We start from the raw sequence: 19945 nt of genomic DNA, 5'->3' as shown, positions 1-19945 counted from the left end.
AAAAAAGATAAAGCGCCTGGTGTATTTTGGCAGCTCATGCTTTGAATTGCATTCAGGTCCAACTAGAAAAAGGCTGCTGTAATGGCTGTTTAGCAGACAAAGGCTACATTTGGGTGAGGGGTCCTGTCTTTTTATTGGATTAGCTGATATAGCTGGAAAGAGAACAGATATGCTTTCAGGTGTGTGATCCCTCTTTTGGCCCTTTTCTGGAGGAATGATGATATGCCAATGAGTTTTCCAACAGTATCAGTTGCTCTAATAAAAAATGTTGTCTGTGTCCCAGCTCTGCCTTAGTGAGGTCCTTAGTGCACAACAGCCACAAAAGCACTACTACTTCACTAGCAGGCAGATACTTTTATTTTTAAATAGGAATAATAATAATTTCTATGGAATAAACTATGCACGGTGAGATCCTGTTGACCATACCCTCCTGATGGTACATCATGGGGGCAGTTCCACAGGGGGAAATTTAGCAAATAATTTTTGTCTGTGTTCTCTTTTCTTATCTTTATAGACGTAGAAAGATTTTACCCATGGCTACCCATTTACTTCATGACTCAAGTTCTCCTCCTAGAACGGGGAAAATAGATGTGTTGGGTGTGAGGGGGAATTGCCTTTGTGTATGTGTGGAGTTGTTATTTTTTTTTTAAACACCTTAAAAATATCTTTTTAGAATGTCCCTCCTGAAATGTGCTGCCTAACTAGTGATCTGCTATACATTTTTTTTATTAGTCTGTCCAAACAGAGCTGAAATTCAGTCTTTGCTAATTTTCTTCCTGCTATCCGCACTGCTCAAAAGGCAGCTTTACTGAGCTAGCACTCCAAAACCCACCTCACAGCAGAAAAAGAGGGAACAAACTGAAATTCAGTTAGGTGAACAATTTCGGTATTCTGTTGGAAAGTTAAGTCTTATGTATTCCCTTGATGGGAGAGCTATTGATTGTCCTAAAGAATGAAAATGAGAGAGCATTTTTGAAGACTTATTACCAGTGTCTTCCTTTACAAGAAAATGGTTTCCAAAACCGCCTACTGCACTGGTAAGCTGGCAACTCTGGTTTGTTTGGGTTTTTTTTCCAGGAAAAGAGGATCGGTAGCATATGCATCACAGAAGCCTTGGTTGCTCAATGCCACAGTGGAAGAGAATATCACATTTGAAAGCCCTTTTAACAAACAGAGGTAACAAATTTCAGCACTGTTCCGTGCTTTACTCCCCTTTTCGCTAAATAATGGAGTTGCCCAGGCCTCAGTTCACACGTGGGTCCCCATCTCCCTCTGGTAACAAACGTACTGCACCTGCCTGAACATGACAAAAGACCGCGAGTTCTGACCATGTTTTTCCTGAAGGACACAAGGGACAGAGTTCAGTCTCACTTGAACTTAAGCGTAGAAGTGTTTTCATTTCCCAGGATCGTGTTTGTGCAGCATGCGGTATTCTCTTCTTATTCCTAATTGACTAGTTTAACTGTCTTAGAAGGACGTGAGCCGCTTGGGAGTGGGAACGTTGTTCGCTACAATTTCAGTGTTTGGTGCATTGCGAAGGATTAATGGGCTGCCTTTTTATTCAGTATAAATGCCCACCAAACATTCTAAAATATTTTAAAAGTTAATTGCTGGTATTTGATCCCGCCTGCCCTTAAAAGAAGTGGTTGTCTATGTATTCACATCCTACACACATTTTTTCTGTCATCCTTGGATATTGAAACAAGAAACAAAGGCCCTGGGCATGAAAAAAGTTAAATGCTAAACAATAACAATATACCATGGAAGAAGTTGTGCTTGTTTTGCCTGGTTTTAACTACTAAATGTTTTTAATTTGGAAGCTGACCTAAGATGCTTTTTCTTAGCTGAAATGTTATTTACTTGCCTGTGATTGAAAGAGATCCCATTAAAACAATTAGTGGCTAACAAATATGTTTTCCACTGTGTGATTTTTCCAGCTGGTTAATTTTTGTTCCTCTGCAGGTAGGAAATGTGCTTCTTTAGCAGTATCTGTGTGGATTTTGCGTTGCCTTTTTTGTTTCCGCAGGTACAAAGCAGTAATTGATGCTTGTTCCCTCCAGCCTGATATTGACATTCTCCCTCATGGAGACCAAACCCAGATTGGAGAGAGGGTCAGTAAACAGCTACAGGCTTCTATTTTTGTTTTAAATATATAGAGGGTTTTTTATTATTTTGTTGTGTTCTTAAAATCTTACCGGTTATTTGGCAACAAAGGTAATCTTTCAGTTGAGTGTACATTTGGGTCATTAGTCTGAAAGCTCATTGCTCAGTAAACATGGAAACACTGTCATTTATGTGAGATGCAATAATTTAAATGTGCTGCTATCAGAATGTTTGACTAATTCTGTGGCTGCTATCTCAGATACCCTGACTTCACAGGGCATTTTTTGGTTTCTTTAGGAGTAACATAAAAATAAATAATTCATTGGGGTTTGGTTGGTTGGTTGGTTTTTTTTTTAGAGCCCCTTCATTTAAAAAAGAGCAGGTGTTTAATAAACAGCAAACTAAGCTTTATCACATCAGGGAGGATTAGGGAGTGACAAGAAAGGAAACAGAAGTCACAAATCTGTAAACAGTTTACTCTGGCGTATACTGGCACTGTCACAAACAAATAAAACAAAACCAAAAGACCCACAACAAACCCCCACCCCCCCAGATACATATAAGGATACATTTCCATGCCTAATCTCCATGCTGGCTACCATGTTAATTTTAAATAAATTAGTTCCTAACCCAATTCATGGTGTAGCCAAACAAATGTTTTTTTTGACAGGAGGAGGGAAGTGGAGGGGAGGGAGAAGGTGGGGTAGCGTCTTTTGGCAGCAGTACCGGCTTATGAGAGGTTAAGGTGTTTGTGGAACTGCGGGTGGATCACAGGAAGGATAAGTAACTTAGAGCAGGGTGGTAGCAGGGGACTAAGGGCCAAAACCAAGTACAGTAGCAACCCGGTAATGTTCACCTCAGCATGGCCTGAGCTCCCAGCTAGCAATTACTGATTACAGTATATAATGGAGCTGATATAGTATGAAAGCATACAATTATAAAAATAAAAATTAATAAGAACCAGGACACAGGCAGACTCATAAGGCTAACTTTTGAGTAGAAGTCTAGTTTAGACTGCATGCAGAATATCTGTGCCACCTACACTATTATGTCACCACAAACCATTAAACATTTCCCGTCCCTCTGGTATGTATGGAGTACAGCTCTGGAGAGAGTGCTCTGGCTTTTCTAACAATTTATGTACTGTGTCCCAGCTGAATTGCAGGCCCACACTTTTGCAAAATTTCTCTGGGTTTCTTTGTCCAGAAAGTCTTCTGTGGATAATCCGATCTAAATACGAGTTTTCAATTGTTGTTTTTGTAACTGTCTGATGGTTTTTCTCCTGCTTATCTCCAGGGTATTAATCTGTCTGGAGGACAGCGCCAACGTATCAGTGTGGCAAGAGCACTTTACCAGCAGACAAATGTTGTGTTCCTGGTGAGTAGGTGCCATTATGTTTATGCTGCAAACACGAGCATGAGATGTGAGCGTTTAGAGTATTTCATGGGTAACACACACAGAACACTGTGCTTCACTGAGCTAAGCCAAAAGTGCAGTTTATTTTATATCCATTGTTAGCTAGCCTGCAGGTAAGAAGCATTTTGTAAATGCTGCAGACAGACAGATAGATATTAGGATACAAATTGAAATGCTGATGCTTTCCCTCTCAGTCTATTGAAATTTCTTTTTGGTCTTTGTGTTTATCTTTGGTACTTAGAAATGTAATACTCTCAGCTGTATTCATAAAATTCCTAAGCTGTCTCAGGCCTAAAATTAATGTTGTCCTGTGTCTGGGGTGTTTCCTTTCTGCAACAAACTAAGCTGTCTTCCTACCCTGAACTGCTTGTTGTATATCCTGTCCCAACTTCAACAGAAGTGCTATGGAAAAAGGAGTGAGAGCAGGCTCTAAAAACTTAGTAGGTGGGAAAACGGATGCATCCTACACGCATGCTGGTAGTGAGCTTGCTGGCTTTCCAATTTAGGACTTCCTTCTTAAGCTCAGTTTTCAAGGAGCTTTGAATCCAGCTGTTATGACTACAAGATGTGAGTCACATGGGATTAGAAAAGCTGTGCATGTTAGAGGTCATCCCTAAAAGTCTGGGAGGTTACTTAAACCTTTCCCTGTAATTAGGCTGATCAATATGTGCTTGCTTCATGTGCAGGGCATTTCCAGGCATTGACCAGAATGCAGGAGGGTAGAGAGCAGTCAGGCCAGGTGCTGCAAATCAGCAGATCCAGTAGCTTGGTTTTGTCACTTTTGTCCTTTTGTGCAGGACGCTCAGTAGCCTCCTAATAGTAGCAGGTTCTCTTATGGTTTGGTAATGTAAAAGCACCTACAAATAAACTTTTTTCTAGTTACCGATCTTTCAAAAATAATCAGGAATCCAATATGTTAGTATTTGTAAACACTTAGTTCTTTTAAGACTGATTTTGTAAACAAATGCTTATGAAACTTCTCTCTCACAAGCGTGCACCTCGTATTCAATAACCTTTAGTATTCTCTAAACTTCTTGTAATCATTGCAGGTATGAAAAAAGGTCATGTGATAACTCATTACATATTTTATTCTTAATTACATTCATTCACTCAGTGTGTTTTATTTGTTGCATGTCTGACTAGTCCTGTAGCATGAACTGATTTTTTTCAGGTGTCTTGTAATCAGTGCATCGTTATAATCCTATATGGTGAGTGCCGCCTTAATGAACAGCCTTGCCTGGCTCCGCAGTGCAGTGTCACGTTCTGTGAGCTGGCATTTACAGTCCCCAGAAGTGCAGCATTGCATACGAAGTGGCTGTGCACAAACTCGGGGCTCGGAATGATGTTTAGGTATGTGCCACGTGAGAAGAGTGCAGCGGTAAAGCTGACAACATACGTCCTTGCTCAGAGAGCACAGTGCGCACAGTTGCGCACACATTTTTGAGAATAAATTCTGTGTCACAGTCAGAAGTTACTGTGTTTCAAAAGCACTTTTTAAGTGCTCTAAGTTATGATGCTCTGATTTATTAGAATTTCAGTGGTCATATTTATCTTACTGTTGATTTCAGATATTTTTGGTTTTGTAGATACATGAAGGCAACAATACTAAAGTGTCTCTAATGCAGTCACAATGTAAATTGTTGCAAAATTGAAGGAAATAGAAGTTCAAGGGGATTTTTTAAAGCACTCACCTCTTTGCTTATACCTCTCCCTAACTAACTGGTGGCAATGATGTCACTCAGGAAGCAGAATTAATTCAAATTCAACCCTACTTTATCAGCAAACACCTGGAGAAAAGAAAACAAAATTTGATTTTTAGGAAATCCTGGTTTTAGTGTAATATAATAGTATGAAATAATAATACTAAGTAAATTCTACAGCCAGTATCAGTAGTGCAAGCAGAAATAATAGATTTGTAATTCCATATAAATAGGATTAGGTAAACAAGTCCCTCAAAAGATGGTACAGATTAGCTTATGCCTAAATTGATTCAATAAGATAACCGAGGTCATAAATCAGGCATCTGAGCAGAGTCATCAAAATGATCCATATTTCTCCTTTTGTGATTCTTTCTTAATAGAGTTTTGATTTACGGATCAAAAAAAAAAATCAGAAGGCAATTATGTACAAGGGAAATAAAAATGTGCTCTTTGTCGCTGTCTCTGGAGCAGTTTGTGTGATATATACCATAGACGTACATTGCCCTATTGTCTTGAGTCTGACAGAAACAAGGTGCTGCAGTTGCGTAGGCTATGAAACACATCTGTTGAGAGGAGCAGTTCCCGGAAGGCCTCAGGAAACGATAGCACGTACACAGCTGATGTTACCGTATGGCTGAGTACGCACTGCAAACAGGCAGGTCAAGGTTTGTTGTTACGTAATTTACGAAAACCATTCCTCAGAACAGTTTTGATCTTCTGATGGCCTCTTTGATTCTCTGTATTGATCTAACTCATTTTACCGGTATTAAAATCTGTCAGTTTCCTTAAATCCCATAAATGCTGGCTCCAAAAGCTGAGCTCTTTTCCTCGTGACAGGACGATCCATTTTCTGCATTGGATATCCACCTAAGTGACCATCTCATGCAAGAAGGGATCCTGAAAATGCTACGGGAAGACAAGCGGACCATTGTGCTAGTAACTCACAAGCTGCAGTACCTACCCCATGCTGACTGGGTAAGAAAGCTCTTCCCATTTTTTCTGAGGAGGCAAGAATGTGGCACGATTGTGTCCTGCGACAAACAAGGCTTTTCCTTCATCTTTCCACCAAGTGGTAGTTTAGTGAGAAGAGACGTAATAAAGATATTTTGAAAATTAGCCAGTGAGTTTGGGGTGCCATAATTTTGGGGTTCCCATCTTAGATCACCTGAATAGGTTGGATTTTCGTAGAGCTGATACTTAATATTCTCATGAAAGCAGGCTGCATTTAAAACATTGAGTATCCAAAATTGCAAAATTTTGCTCATTTTTTTATTTCAAAACAGTGAAATGTTTGAGTAACGTATTTGCCTCTGCTGGGATGTTGCTAGGAATTTGTCTGTGCTGTCATAGAAAAAGGTGTGTTTATGGATACTGAGGTGCCTGGAAATATAAGGAAAAAAACAGTATTACCTTGTGGTTAGTACTAGTACATAATGAATCAAGAACATCTTTACCCTTTGTATGTTGACAAAATTTTAAGAAATGTGTAGTATTCAATTGTTTTGTTAGGTTTCTTTGTTATATCCTGTAGTTTACAGAAAAAAATGAAGGGTATGCTTTCTATAATAGTTTGCAATTGCAAATGTCAAAGATGAAGCAAATCAAGCAGGGTAAGGGGGTTTGTTTTGTTGGATTTTTTTTTTTTAGTTCCTTGGTTCACACTGGCCTCACACTTAGTTCTCCTACAGTTATCCAGCTACAACATTACAGGTTGTCTTGCCCACAAGGATTGATGACTGCAGTTATGCCTCCTAGCAGGACTTCTCTGCCATTTTCATCTTGCACAGACTATAGCAGTAGTTACTCCATCTCGAGAAATAACCATATTTCAGCTGCTTTCTGTTCATCATATTGGCTTGCTATAAAGGTGCAGATAGACAATTAATCTTGTTCTGATCATGTTTTTGGTGGGCAGTATTTATCCTTTATGGTGTCTGCTGTGACTTTGTCCCTCAGTTATACGCCCTTAAGAATTACTACTGTTCTAAACACCGTTCTGGTTTTCCAGTTAGTGTCTCTCAGGATACAGAAATTTTCTGCCTCCTTCCCCTCCCTGTGAGGTCCATCTTAGCTTCCTCTTTTTCAATTGTTATATATTGGCGTGTTTACTTAATATGCACAGCTATGGCCTTGTATCAGTATAATCTTTTTCATTTTCTTTATGAATGTCAGACACATTTCTAGGTGTTCATATTTTATGAGATACTCTATGAGAATTATTTTATTTTTATTATCTTCTAATTCAGTTTCAGTAATGTTTTATGGAAGATACTGTTCCAAACAGCCTATAGGCCAGGAAGGATTTGTATTAAGTTTATCATTAAAATTTATTTATTAAGAGGTAGTTCAGTTTTTTTTTCCGAAGCACAGTTCTCATTAAGCCTTAGCAAATTTTACCCAATGGAGTGCAGCAGGACTATTTATTTTATTTTATTAAGGAATTTTAAGCAAAAATATGATTTGAAGTATATGTGATGGCCCTCCTAAATCTTCATAGCAAAACCCTCAGAAGAATTCAGAGTCCAGCCCAATTACAGGTTTCCTGAATAAATTGACCACAAAGATCCTTGTTGGCTTTATTTTTTCCTTTCCCCTGGTGTAAATTCTTAGCAATAAGTGGAACAGATTATTTCCCTCCCACCCTCCCAGCCCCCCCCACCCAGGAATTTCTGAGTTTCCAGGGCGAGAGAAAAATAAATACCGCATTAACTATTTTCTAATGATGTCACATGGGTTTACAATCCACACGCCTCATTTTCCAATTCTCCGTGTCAGATCTAAAGGGAAGGTAGTTACACTGTGTGTACAATGTAGTTACGCTGATATAAACCTGGAAACCACACCCTTCAGACTTTGTCTTGTGTATATACTTGTTTTTCATACCATGTCCACTATTGATGCTTTTAAAAGCTTTAGGGATTCAAATTCCCTAGCTTTTTCTTATCAGGTCCATGATATCAAACAGACGGTGGAGCCAGCATGCTCATAGCCAATTGCCTGAATGAGGGCAAAACATGCTGCGCACAGTGTGTTGCTAAAAGCCTTTTCCTTTTAGGAGGTAAGAGAACTCTAAAATCTTATCTTACTAATGACTTGTATTTAGGAAGAGTAATGCACTCTCCTGTTTGCTGATGGGGACCCCGTTCTTCTTTCTTACTTAAAAGCAACCTTCCTTTCTCAAAGCATGAAGCAGGAAGTTTCTGGTTTTGCAGCATCTTGAGTAAAGGGGATAGAGTTGAGAGAGACCTTCATTGTCTTTTTAAGACAGATTTGTTTGCAGAAATATTCTTTACTTAAGAAAAGAGAAAATTCTGTCCAGACACAACAACATAACTTTAAAATAAATAGATACACATGGCTATTTATCTCACCACTTGCATTTCTAACTTTCTAGATAATTGCAATGAAAGATGGTAACATCCAGAGAGAAGGAACACTCAAGGACATTCAGAAATCAGAGACTGAGCTCTTTGAACACTGGAAGACGTTAATGAATCGACAAGACCAAGAGCTGGAGAAGGTGTTTGATGGGCAGGGCAATCAACATTTGCAAAAAATGTGACAGATTTTTTTTTTTCCTTAGGTTGAAAGCGTTAGCGAGGATTGACATGCTGTGTGTAATTTCTAACTTAGTATGAATGTAGTATTACTATTACTATTATTATTTATCTATTAAGAGAAGTTCCTTCATCTGGACATCTCATACCTCCTTGATACTGTTGCCTCTGATCCATTCTTGATAGGAAGCCCTATCAAAATATTCTTGTCTAAGGAATATTAAATTGGGCCGTTTTAGGGGAGAAGCATTGGTAATGTGCAATATTGACAACTGCTTCTATAAATATGCCTGAATTTACTCATTGCATTGAGTAGACGCTTTTCAGATGTGCGTATATTGAGCTCTCTAAATCATTAACATTATCATTAATTTTGTCTTTAATACTACAACACAGGAAGAATGAGATATTCATCTTAGTTCTTTTTAATTCAGGGATATCTGTCCAAGTTAAGATTCCAGGAGGGTTGGGATTGACAACCTGAGATTAATGTCAGATATCTAATTGATGTCCTTTGGTTTTACACAGAGGTAGCAAATCCATCACTTACGACTGCCTGCTCTAAGAGTCTCGCTTTTATTTTTCTCTGTCATTCTGATTGGAAGCAAGTTTTGTCACAGCTAGTAATTTTCATTATTAATTCTCTGGTTGAGAACACAGAAACTGTCCCTTTTTCAGGAGACTATTATTGAAAGAAAAACTGTTTTGGAAAGAACAAATCTCCGGAGGACTATGTATTCCCGTGAAGCTCTGCTGAAAGATGATGAAGAGGATGAAGGTAAAAGGGCACCCTTTGAGCCCAGTACCACTACATTACTGTTTCACAGTTAAATTATTTTAGAATGAATTAACATAATTAAAACTGGCAAGAGAATAACAATTTTTCATGTGGATCATGATTTGTGAGTGCTGTTTCCATTGATTTTACCTCTGGGCTACAGTGATTTCAAACACTCAGAAGTCATAGCTTCCTCCAAACTTTTGAGGGTTTTTTCCTTATACTTGAACATGATTTGATAAAGGAAGAGGAATAATATTGAACAATTTTTGCGGGGTGAGCTTCAAACCTGTCAATAGCTAAGCACACTAATTTAAGGTTTTACCTAGGAAAAAATTGCAATTATTTTTTATCAAGCCAGTACTTTTAAATTGCAAAAACATGACTGGAGACATTGATCACCTAGTGCTAAGGTTTTTTGCATCTTTTTAGCAGGCATGACTACTAACTTTAGCAGGCTAATGCATGCATGCCCGAGTAGGTGATTTCATCTTAAAGCCACTGTTTATCCTATATAAGATAACCTGTTTTGTAGCTGCCACTTGCCAGTCTCTATGAAATGTGTCTGCGAGTAAGTCAGTGTGGCTGTACTTTTTTCACGCACATTGCAGAAGAAGTAACAGAAAGTGATGATGAAGACAACCTGTCTTCAGTGCTGCATCAGAGAGCAAAGATGCCTTGGAGAGCCTGTGGCAAGTACCTCAGCGCAGCAGGAATCCTCCTTCTGCCGCTGCTGGTTCTGTCCCAGCTGCTGAAGCACACGGTGATGGTGGCCATTGACTACTGCCTGGCGCGCTGGACCTCGCATGCCATTTCTGAGAAGACAGAGCTGGAGCTGAAAAACTGCTCTCGCTGTGAGGTATGCAAAGCCTCATTCATCTTCCTCTTATGATTTAACTGGTGGTGATCTCCCACTGTCGACCTCCGCTCCAAGATCTATATGCGATGTGCTATATTTCTATAATAGAGCCACTCCAGAGTATTTTGGGGTTAATGTATTTTCAGGTACACAGTGCAATAAAACTAACAGTTAGGTTTTGTGCATTGTTGTTCTCCTTTTGCTAGATTTCTTGTATTTTCATCATCTAGCTGATACGCCTAGACCTTGGTCTCTAAAGTAATTTTGATATCATAGTTCTTTTTTCTTTTTCCTGTACTGTTGTATTCTCACTGCAAGTGGGCCTTTCAGGTTTTGTAACATATGGGAAACACAGATTTCTTTTTTTTTTTTTTTTTTATAAGCACGATTTTTTCATAGATTTTTGTGTGAATTCCACATGGAACTGACCACAGTGTTACCTAGCAGGGTACTCTGTATGTATAAAGCAGTAGTGGAGGGATTTTGTTTTGTTAGAACTGGGATTGTTTTCTTTATCAGGATTTAGTGCCTACAAATAACCCACATTAATGTTTGGCAGGTGCATGTGTGGTTTCACTGGAGTCACGCTCTCATCTCTAAAAGATGCTTTATTGGTGCTGGGTTTAAATATGAAATTAGTATTTCAAATTAAAAATTATTCTGTTCCTTTTCGAGAAGTAAACCAAAACAACAAAGCCATAATAAATGCTTTAAAGATTATTTTTTCCTTCAGATGAAATTATCAAATATATCTTTTCAGATTTTTTTGTAGTATTCTATGATTTTAAATTTCTGATTAATCTCTTACTTTCACGCAAACACTCCTCTTCCAAAGGATAATAAATTGTGGTTTAAGATGGTTGAAAATCATTGGCAGTTCAATTTAGGGAGTCTTGTGTTTGTGTTTTTGCAATAAGTTTTAAACATAATTTGCAGTGAATAATTTTGTTACTCTTTCTTTGCTTCTTAGGATTTCAACCATTCTTCATATTCAAAAGTTTTCAGCATTCTCTGCTGTCTTGGGATCGTATTATGTCTTGTCACATCAATAGCGGTGGAGTGGACTGGCTTGAAAGTCACCAAAAAGCTACACTCTTCTTTACTAAATAAAATTATTTTGGCTCCAATGAGGTATTCCTCTGGTTGTAATACAAATTATGTTGTAGTAATTTTGTGTTCCTTACTTGAAGGCAGTCTTCTAAGCACAGTTTTTATTAAGAAGTGACGGTGAATCACGTTTTTTTTAATGTGTCATTGAAAATCACCAGGTATCAAACTACTGAGCAATTTTTGAAAATGATACCCGGGCTGCTGAGTTCCTAGACACTAGTCAAATGCCTCTCCTGCCTGACTGTGACTTTAGAGATTTACTTCCTTGCATGTTTAATTTCTCTTTGCTGTTTTTAATTAGGGAGAAAACACAATTATTGATCAATATGTTGTACAGTTCATTCATAGCGTGCATCATAATCTTAATGACTGGAAATATTTACTGTCAGACAGTGATTGTGCTAGCCTATGAATGATAATTTGTAGTGCCATCACAGTTCAAAGGGATAATTCAAAGTGTCATCACAGGCATCATTAGAGTACACTGGGGCGCACAGATACCAGTAAAGGCCTTTGTTGTCCTGCAGTTTTATTTCTAAAGCATGAAAGGAGAGCTGTAGCTTGTTCAAACCTGCAGCTGTTACTGAACAGTAGGAAAAATACCTTCTTGTTTTTAAGCTAACTGTATTTGACCCAGAAATCACGGAGAAATAATATACATGGAAAACCTCAGATATTTTTTTTAAAACTTTTTTTTTTTTCAGGAGAGAATTAGACTTCAGGTTCAACATGAGTTATGGAACAGTTAACAATTACAGAGCAGCAATGAAGTTTGCATTTTGCATATGCAAATGTAAAGGAAAGGTCTTTTAGTGTATTATTCCAACAGTTGTTCTTAGTTATGCATTTCTATTCCCAGAAAAATGCAAGACTTGCGATTTAACTTTGTTTGCATTTTTCATGAATTGAAGAGGCCTCAAATTGCGAATCCGAAAGGATTTTTTTAAAATGTAATCATGTGATTTGTGGTGCTTAGGCAGTAGAGGGAGCTGAGGACGTGCTTGCTGTTGTTGGGTTACAGTCAAGACTGCCAGTTTATTAGAAAGCCATGGTTATGGGGCAGAATGACAAACTTTACTGTGGTTGTCAATTTTTTTGCTTGTATCTGTGATACAGTACCTTGCCTAAAGAAGATAGAAAAAAAAAAATTAAAACTATTCTAGTATCAATACTGTAATCTTTCCCATTCCTTGTCTCATTTTAGGTTTTTTGAAACAACACCTCTGGGAAGTATATTGAACAGATTTTCAGCTGACTGCAATACCATCGACCAGGTACTGAATAAATATATTCAAGCTCCCAAGTTATGCTGTCTTCCCCAGTCTGAAAGAGTGGATTTTCATTTATTATACGCTCATTTAGATGACGTTTGCTGATGATCTATAATTTTGACTAATATATCAATTTGCATCATGATTTTCTAGGTTCAGAACGATTTCCTCATCTTAAATGCACATTGAAAAACCATTTATTTGATTAAGGTGCCCTGTATAGAAAAGGGAGGCGAAATTAGATCCTTAGTGATATCCCCAAATTAAGAGGATCTACTGTTTTTAAAAGCGGGTAAACACATTCACTTGACACATATGAGCAAATGAAGTAGACAGAGGCAAATGCTGTTGCCCAGAATAGAAATGACTGAAATTCAAATTATCAGTATTTACCCCAGACTGCACTGCCAGTTCATAGGATCGATGCAGATGCTGAAATCGTCTGTTGCATCCCACCTGTAATCCTCTGACACGAGGATTGTGGGCCACAATGCCGACACGTGAAGCAGCCCCACAGAAATCCCTTCAGACTTGCCCAAAACCCAGCAGTCAATTCAAAAGCAGACCTGTATGCTTAGTACTTCAAATCCTCAAAAATTTTTTCCTTGTGTAAGTGGGAGAAAGGAAAATGAAATAATGCTGGTTTAAACTTGATATGTTACGGAAGATTCTGTGTGCTTATTCTTCTTTATCTGTACAGCACATTCCAGCTACCCTGGAGTGCTTGAGTCGTTCCACTTTGCTGTGTGTATCTGCTCTTGCTGTTATCTCGTACGTCACACCAATGTTTCTCATTGCCCTGGTTCCCCTCGCAATCATGTGTTACTTCATCCAGAAGTACTTCCGAGTCGCATCACGGTAAGAGCATAAACCAGTATTATTCTGGCAATAGAAACATCTGCAGTGCACGATTGCATTGCAGAATTGCAGTGCTGGGGAACTTCATGTTTAAATTCGGTCCCGTCAAAGCTATGGCCCTGTCTGAAAGCGAGCCAAGTCCACTATAGTGAAAATGTGTCGTTTTACAAGCACCTTTGTCTGCAGCTCTTCAAGCAGAACTTCTGGGAGGCATGAGCAGGCTTTTTGTCTATGATCAAAGTTTCTTAGAGTTCACAGGACACAAAAACCCAACTGGATTCTGTCCTCCCCAAGGGCCGCGTGCTGGGTACGTCCAAGAAAAGGTGGTGACAGAACAGGGAAACTGATGTCTGCCTTTCCAGGTGGAAGTGGAAATCTGTAAGGCCAGGGAGAGGCTGGAAAATGCAGTATAACCACGATGATACTGCTGCCTATTAAGGATGCAACATGCATGAGCATCCTCTTCTTCTGGGTGCCTTTTAGTTTTTAACAAGTTGAGAAATGTTAGCCGTATCGGTGATTTTTCTCCTTCTACAGTCATACAGCTTCCCCCCCCCGGTGGCGCTCAAGAAGCGTTTGCAGCCATGCTGCATTTATCCCTTCACGTATGCATGGATCGAGAGGGAGTCTGCAAGCAATTCACTTCCTGCTGAAAAGAACTGAGACTAAATAGAATTTCAGCTCACATGTGCTTCCACTGATCTGGTGACTAACCATGAAATCGAGAAGCACAACCTAATGATGAGTGCAGGCTCTCGTTTACTGAGTGTATGAGTTACACTGTTAGCTCAGGGAGAAGTTGTGTGGTCATCTGGGGATAGAGAGGGGAGAGAAGGGAAGTTGCATTTTGCCTTCTGCTTAACTTGAGCTCTTATTTGCAGTATCCCATTAAATTTCTATTCAGTATAGGGCCAGAATGGTGTTTAAATGAATAAACAAATGAGTATAAGAAACAGGAATATAGGAGAAATGAGGGAAGGCAGTGAAGGGCAAAGAACCATTCAGGACTCCAGCACTGTTTGTATTCAAATGTTAAAAGAAAAATCCTCCTGGAGGAGGATTCCCTGCTCAGAGACATGCAGCACTGCTTTGTGATCTATCGGAACCTTACATGTCCAATTATTGTGATGAGATTCCCTTTCACTCCGTGGGCCAGTTTCAAGAGAATAGCTGCACAACAAAACTGCCTTTTTACAAAATTCTTTTCGTAACCCTCTCCAGGGACCTGCAGCAGCTGGATGACAGCACTCAGCTACCATTACTCTCCCATTTTTCAGAGACTGTTGAAGGTCTTACCACCATCCGAGCCTTCAGGTAGAGTTTTTTAAGAAACATACATTACCTCACTTTTGAATATCTTTCTCTGATTCTGTTCTGCAATTGTGCAGTTATAAGTAATTGCTATTTGGATCACCTGGAAAATCCAGAGTCCCCAAAATGCTGCTAAGGAGGAATCTCCAAAACACTGAAGAACTTTAAGCATTTTGCATGTGAAGGAGTTACTGTAGAAAAACAAGCTAATGTGTGTCAGCTGCCCTGCAGTAACTTGCACGCAGCCTGGGAAAAAAACTTGTGGGCAAATGTGATTTAAGAAGCTAAATTAGCTTGCAGTTACCACAGCATGCAGTGTGGCAGACTCCGCGCTTGAGCAGCTGCCATGGAACAACTACTGTGCACTAACTTGTTATGCCAGAGTAATTTGTGTATGAGTCAATGTCCTGGTAAGATAAACTGTGCAGGCTAGTGACTTCAGAGGATACAGTAGCACCCTAAGTTATGTTTCAGGTTGCCAGCTGAAAATGTGGTTGTTTATACCGATTTTGAAAATACACAAGCTGGAGACAAAGTCTTTCATCACCTGTTTTGATTCATTTTTCTGTCCGCATATGCTCACAAGAGAGCAGCCCAGGAACACCTGATAGCGTGCCCGGGTTGGGTATCTGTGTTACAAAAATGGCAGTCACGCTGATACTAGTAGAGGTACCAATAAAACTGCTGCTGAGCTTACCAGCTGCTTTCCCTACACCAGTGCTATTCTTGTCTCTTCCCAGTTGACCCAAATGCAGTCAACTGTCTTCCACACCCCTTCTCAGCTAGATATCTACACGTTTTGTCGGTTATTACTGTTCCCATTCTATCTTTGAAACAGTAGTGCTTCTTTCTCCTAACCTGTAATGTTAATTTTATAATAGAAGTAATGCACAAAGTTAACTTTCCTTAAACTATTCTAAATAGGATATATAAATAGCTCAATGAAAGAACAACCAATTTAAGAGTTTGTTTCTTTTTGACTGAAGGTAGCTTCCCGAAGAGTGGCAGAACAGCATAGTATTTTCCATTATTAATTACTGTTACTGGATATTTAATTCGTTAAGTGCCAACAGTGTTCTCTAGTTTGTAGGTATGTCTATGTTCAGTTTTAAGGAAATTCGGTTTCTTTTTTAACTGTTGGTTTTCTCATTTATCCATATATTCTTCTACTTCATCAAGAGGATCTTTAGAGTAGTATGGCTGTATATTTTCATGTGTTGATACAATAAATAATATTCAATGCCATCTAGCTAATATCTTCAGTCATTTGGAGCATTCATTGAAATGAACTCCTCTGCCAAAGAATTGTGTTTGGTGCCTCCTTTTCTTAAATCCCGCAGTAACTGATGTGTGTCTGACCCAACAGCCACGTGCGTTCAGTAAGTTCTGTATTCCATCGCCTGCCGGCCTCCCGCATCAGCTGGTAACCTGGCTATTTTTAGGTCTGTGTAGCTTTTCAGCTGCCTAACATATTAGCAGGAGGGGAGTTTAGACTTGCTAGCTTGAGCATCCCTAAAAATAACACTAATTCAAGAATCTAGTCATAAAGTTAGGAGGTGCCAGTTGTTCCTGGAGTGTCCTTACCCTTGGTAACTCTCCATCCTCCACTTACTCAGAATGCATAAGGAAAAAACCATACAAAAAATCTCGGGGGAGATCAGAAAGACAGCTACTGCTGCAGCTATAAATACACCTTCAGCAGATGCCCCGGCCTGATTTATAGTTTTCTGTCTGGCACTTTGGATAGCATTGGTGCTAAGTAGTCAATAAAATGTAAATGTGAAGGCTTCTGCAAAGACTGGTCTGTATTCTGAGAGGCCTCGTAACCTGGGGACACTTTCTGAAGAGAAATTCTGATATTTCTGCGGTACTTCACCAACAGTGGTAACTTTGTCTGCATCCCCGTTCCGCGTGCATACGCATGACTGACTCATGATGCATACTTCGCATCTTCTAAGGCATATCTGCATCACATCGTACCTCATGGTATAGAGATATGAAAGTTGAATGTGACTGAGTTGGTTCCAGAAGCAGTGCAGGCTCTCTGCGTGGTAGGGCACTGAGGGTAGTCGCGAGGAAAGGCAGGGCTTGCTAGCTCTGACGCTGCGTTGCACTAATGCTCGCTTTCAAGAGCAACCATTCTAGGCTATGCGAGCACACCAACACGCTCGGAGCCAGCCCAGGCCATTCTCCTGTCCAGCAGACATATCTCTTATGTCTTGGCACATGGCTAAGTTGTGAACAGCTAAATTGTTTCCACAAAGTGGCACTTATTTCTTTTCCTGAAAAGCATAAATGATTTATGTGAAGGAGTAACTTTGTTATACTGTACTCAGAAGAAGGTTTAAGATACTCTGCAGTGAACAAATTTGAAAGCTTCTCTAAGCCATGTACTTCATATTTAAACAAAACATTGTCGTATCTTTCTCTCATACCAGCATAAGGAGAGCTGAGTTTATAAATAAGTAGAGCTTGTTGGAACCATAATAGCTAAGGATATAAATAGGGCAAAGTTTTATAGGGGGGGGATTAGCAAGTTTGTTAAACTTGCTAATGTAATAAAGGGGGGGAAAAGGCAAGCTTTGGGTGCTTAAACTAGATCTTCGGGCCTTCAAGCTTCTATTACTACCCTGGAAAAGGCTTTTGTGCCAGACTTCTCCTTTATTATTAGACATAATTATTGATACACTCTATTATTAACATCACGTTAATGCACACCTATGCAAATAAATGTGCCCAGCTGAAGGGGGTGACTGGCTGACTTGCACACTTGCCAAGACCTTGGTCTAAATAGATGTGGCAGGGAATCATCTTCCATATCCGCTGAATTCAAGGCAGAATTCATGGATGCAGCTGTTCTGATGAGTGAGTGCAGATCCACGATAATAAACTGTAAAACAGATCTATTTGCCATTGATCTTATTTCGTGTTCTGTGGCTCATTCCTCTGAGGGGGAACACAGTTCTTTCCAGTCTGTTACTTTTTGTTGCACCGCGTGCTTGGACTTTTGTTTTCCAAAGCACTCCGTTCGTTTAGTGAGAAGGACAAACATGTTTGTCTAACACTGGAGCTACTGTGACTGGAGATACTTTGGATTTATACTTTATAAATGGTTACAATTTCTAGGCACTACAGTAATACAAATTTTAAAACTTGAGCTTATATGATTAAGTGAGAAAAGGAACTGCATTCTGCAGTACTACTTTTCACAAGTACATGCATGTATTATTTCTCATATATATTTTTAATTTTTTTAGTTTCAGATTTGTCTCTCTTAGAGTTACCATGTAATAAAATGCATTTACAAAACGCCCAGTGTGATCCAGAAGTCCCACACAGAGTTTCATCAATGCAATAAGAACCATTTACTCCTGAAGATACTTTACAAATACAGTTTGCATGGGTCTACTACAAGTCTACAGATGATGCCACTCGGAGTTATTGATAGGCTGATTTAGACCCTGTGTCAGGCTGCCCATGAGCATATACCCCCAGAAATTAAATTTTACTTTTCATTTTTCCAAGACCCCAAGGCCTGACCCTTTGTTTTCTTTTTTTCTTTTTTCTTTTTTCTTTTTTTTTTTTTTAGGTATGAAGCCAAATTTCGACAAAAACTTCTTGAATACACAGATTCCAACAACATCGCTTCCCTTTTCCTTACGGCTGCCAATCGCTGGCTGGAAGTCCGCATGGCAAGTACATTATTTTTGTGTATACACAATGAATTTATTTGACTTCATTCCAAGCAATCTGATGTGGCATCCAGCAGTTATCCAGCCTCATCTGGGTTCCAAAGCTGTAGCTTTACCCGTTACATCTATCTCTCTCTATCTGTAATGAACGTGTGCCCAGCCCACCCTGGAAACTGAATGGAGTACGAATTTTCCTCATGGCCTGCAGCTGTTTCTCCAAGACAAGAATAGTTTTTATAGGTCACTTTGGCTCCTCTGTGCGTGAGGAGTGATCAGAGCTGGCTGAGCTGTGCCGCCAGCCAGGATGCCCTTACGGGACTGTGTTAGTCACTGTTAGCAGGCCTTTGCCTTGTGGCTCCCCAGGAACGTTTCAACATCTTGGAATCTCTCTTAATAAGCAGAAGGACCTAGACAAGTTTGTGCCTGTTTTGGGTCATCTGAAGAATGCCAAAGGTATTCAGGTGCCCGTTTCCTTAGAGTGCTCAGTAAAGTGGCCTGGCATGAGAAATTATTTATTAAAAATAATTCCTTGAGAAGCAAATCAAGGAATTTTATGTTGTGGGTGGTGATATTTGTATCAGACTTTGTTAGATACAGGCGTAGTACTGCTGTTGTGGTAACATTGGCTCCTTTTATATGTGCTAAGTGTATGTTAACTCGTATTTCATGTCACACTCTATACCTCCATTTTGGACTCCATTTGAGCTGGTACCTTTTGCTACTTAAATTCAGATATTGAGTATGACTTAAAATGTTATTACCCTTATACGTTCAGTCCTTGACCATCTGAAGTCCCTAATTCTGACCGTTGCCTATATCACTAAACAGTACAAACGCAGACAAGTGACAATTTCCTTCCTACAGAGTTCATTTTCATACTGTTACATAATTTTACTCAAAGACTTGTCTGTGGGAAGTCAAATCACTAATGATTTAAATTCAAGCAGCAAAAGCCCATCATGGGTGGACACAGTCCGAGTAATACATACATGCTGTGCAAGAACAGCTTGTTTGAACAAATACGGATGGTAGCCACCCAGCAGTCAATCGTCAGCCAGAGAGCGGATCCGCTCACAGAGGGGATCACGTGAGCATTTCCCTCCTACCCCAGGTAACATCAGCTGCATGGTTTTAGCCACCTCCATGACATGCTTAAGGTATCTGTGTTGACTTCCCAGAAGAAGATTAGGAGTGTTGGTACAACTCTTTCTGTGTACAACAGCATTTCCAAACAGCACAGCCACGCTAAAGGCAATGAGAATGGGTTCCTAGGCAGGGTCTGTATGGAGC

At 39.5% G+C, this 19945-nt stretch overlaps 1 protein-coding gene across 2 annotated transcripts in view; it reads left to right on the top strand.

Moving 5' to 3' along the window:
• The window catches only part of ABCC8 (ATP binding cassette subfamily C member 8), an 81886-nt gene that overhangs the window by 51318 nt on the left and 10623 nt on the right, over positions 1-19945 (top strand). For both annotated transcript variants that reach the window (XM_087745660.1, XM_087745661.1), the window contains exons 19-30: positions 1078-1176; positions 2027-2111; positions 3400-3480; positions 6057-6194; positions 8614-8739; positions 9455-9554; positions 10166-10413; positions 11384-11544; positions 12728-12797; positions 13495-13652; positions 14874-14966; positions 18553-18655. In XM_087745660.1, the coding sequence (XP_087601786.1) occupies positions 1078-1176; positions 2027-2111; positions 3400-3480; positions 6057-6194; positions 8614-8739; positions 9455-9554; positions 10166-10413; positions 11384-11544; positions 12728-12797; positions 13495-13652; positions 14874-14966; positions 18553-18655 (1462 nt within the window). The remainder of the gene's footprint in view (positions 1-1077; positions 1177-2026; positions 2112-3399; positions 3481-6056; positions 6195-8613; positions 8740-9454; positions 9555-10165; positions 10414-11383; positions 11545-12727; positions 12798-13494; positions 13653-14873; positions 14967-18552; positions 18656-19945) is intronic.

The sequence above is a fragment of the Nipponia nippon genome, unplaced genomic scaffold (genome assembly GCF_047370975.1).
Source record: "Nipponia nippon isolate SJK-2023a ecotype South Korea unplaced genomic scaffold, ASM4737097v1 scaffold_10, whole genome shotgun sequence".
NCBI lineage: Eukaryota > Metazoa > Chordata > Aves > Pelecaniformes > Threskiornithidae > Nipponia > Nipponia nippon.
This window is presented reverse-complemented; position numbering and strand designations above follow the sequence as displayed.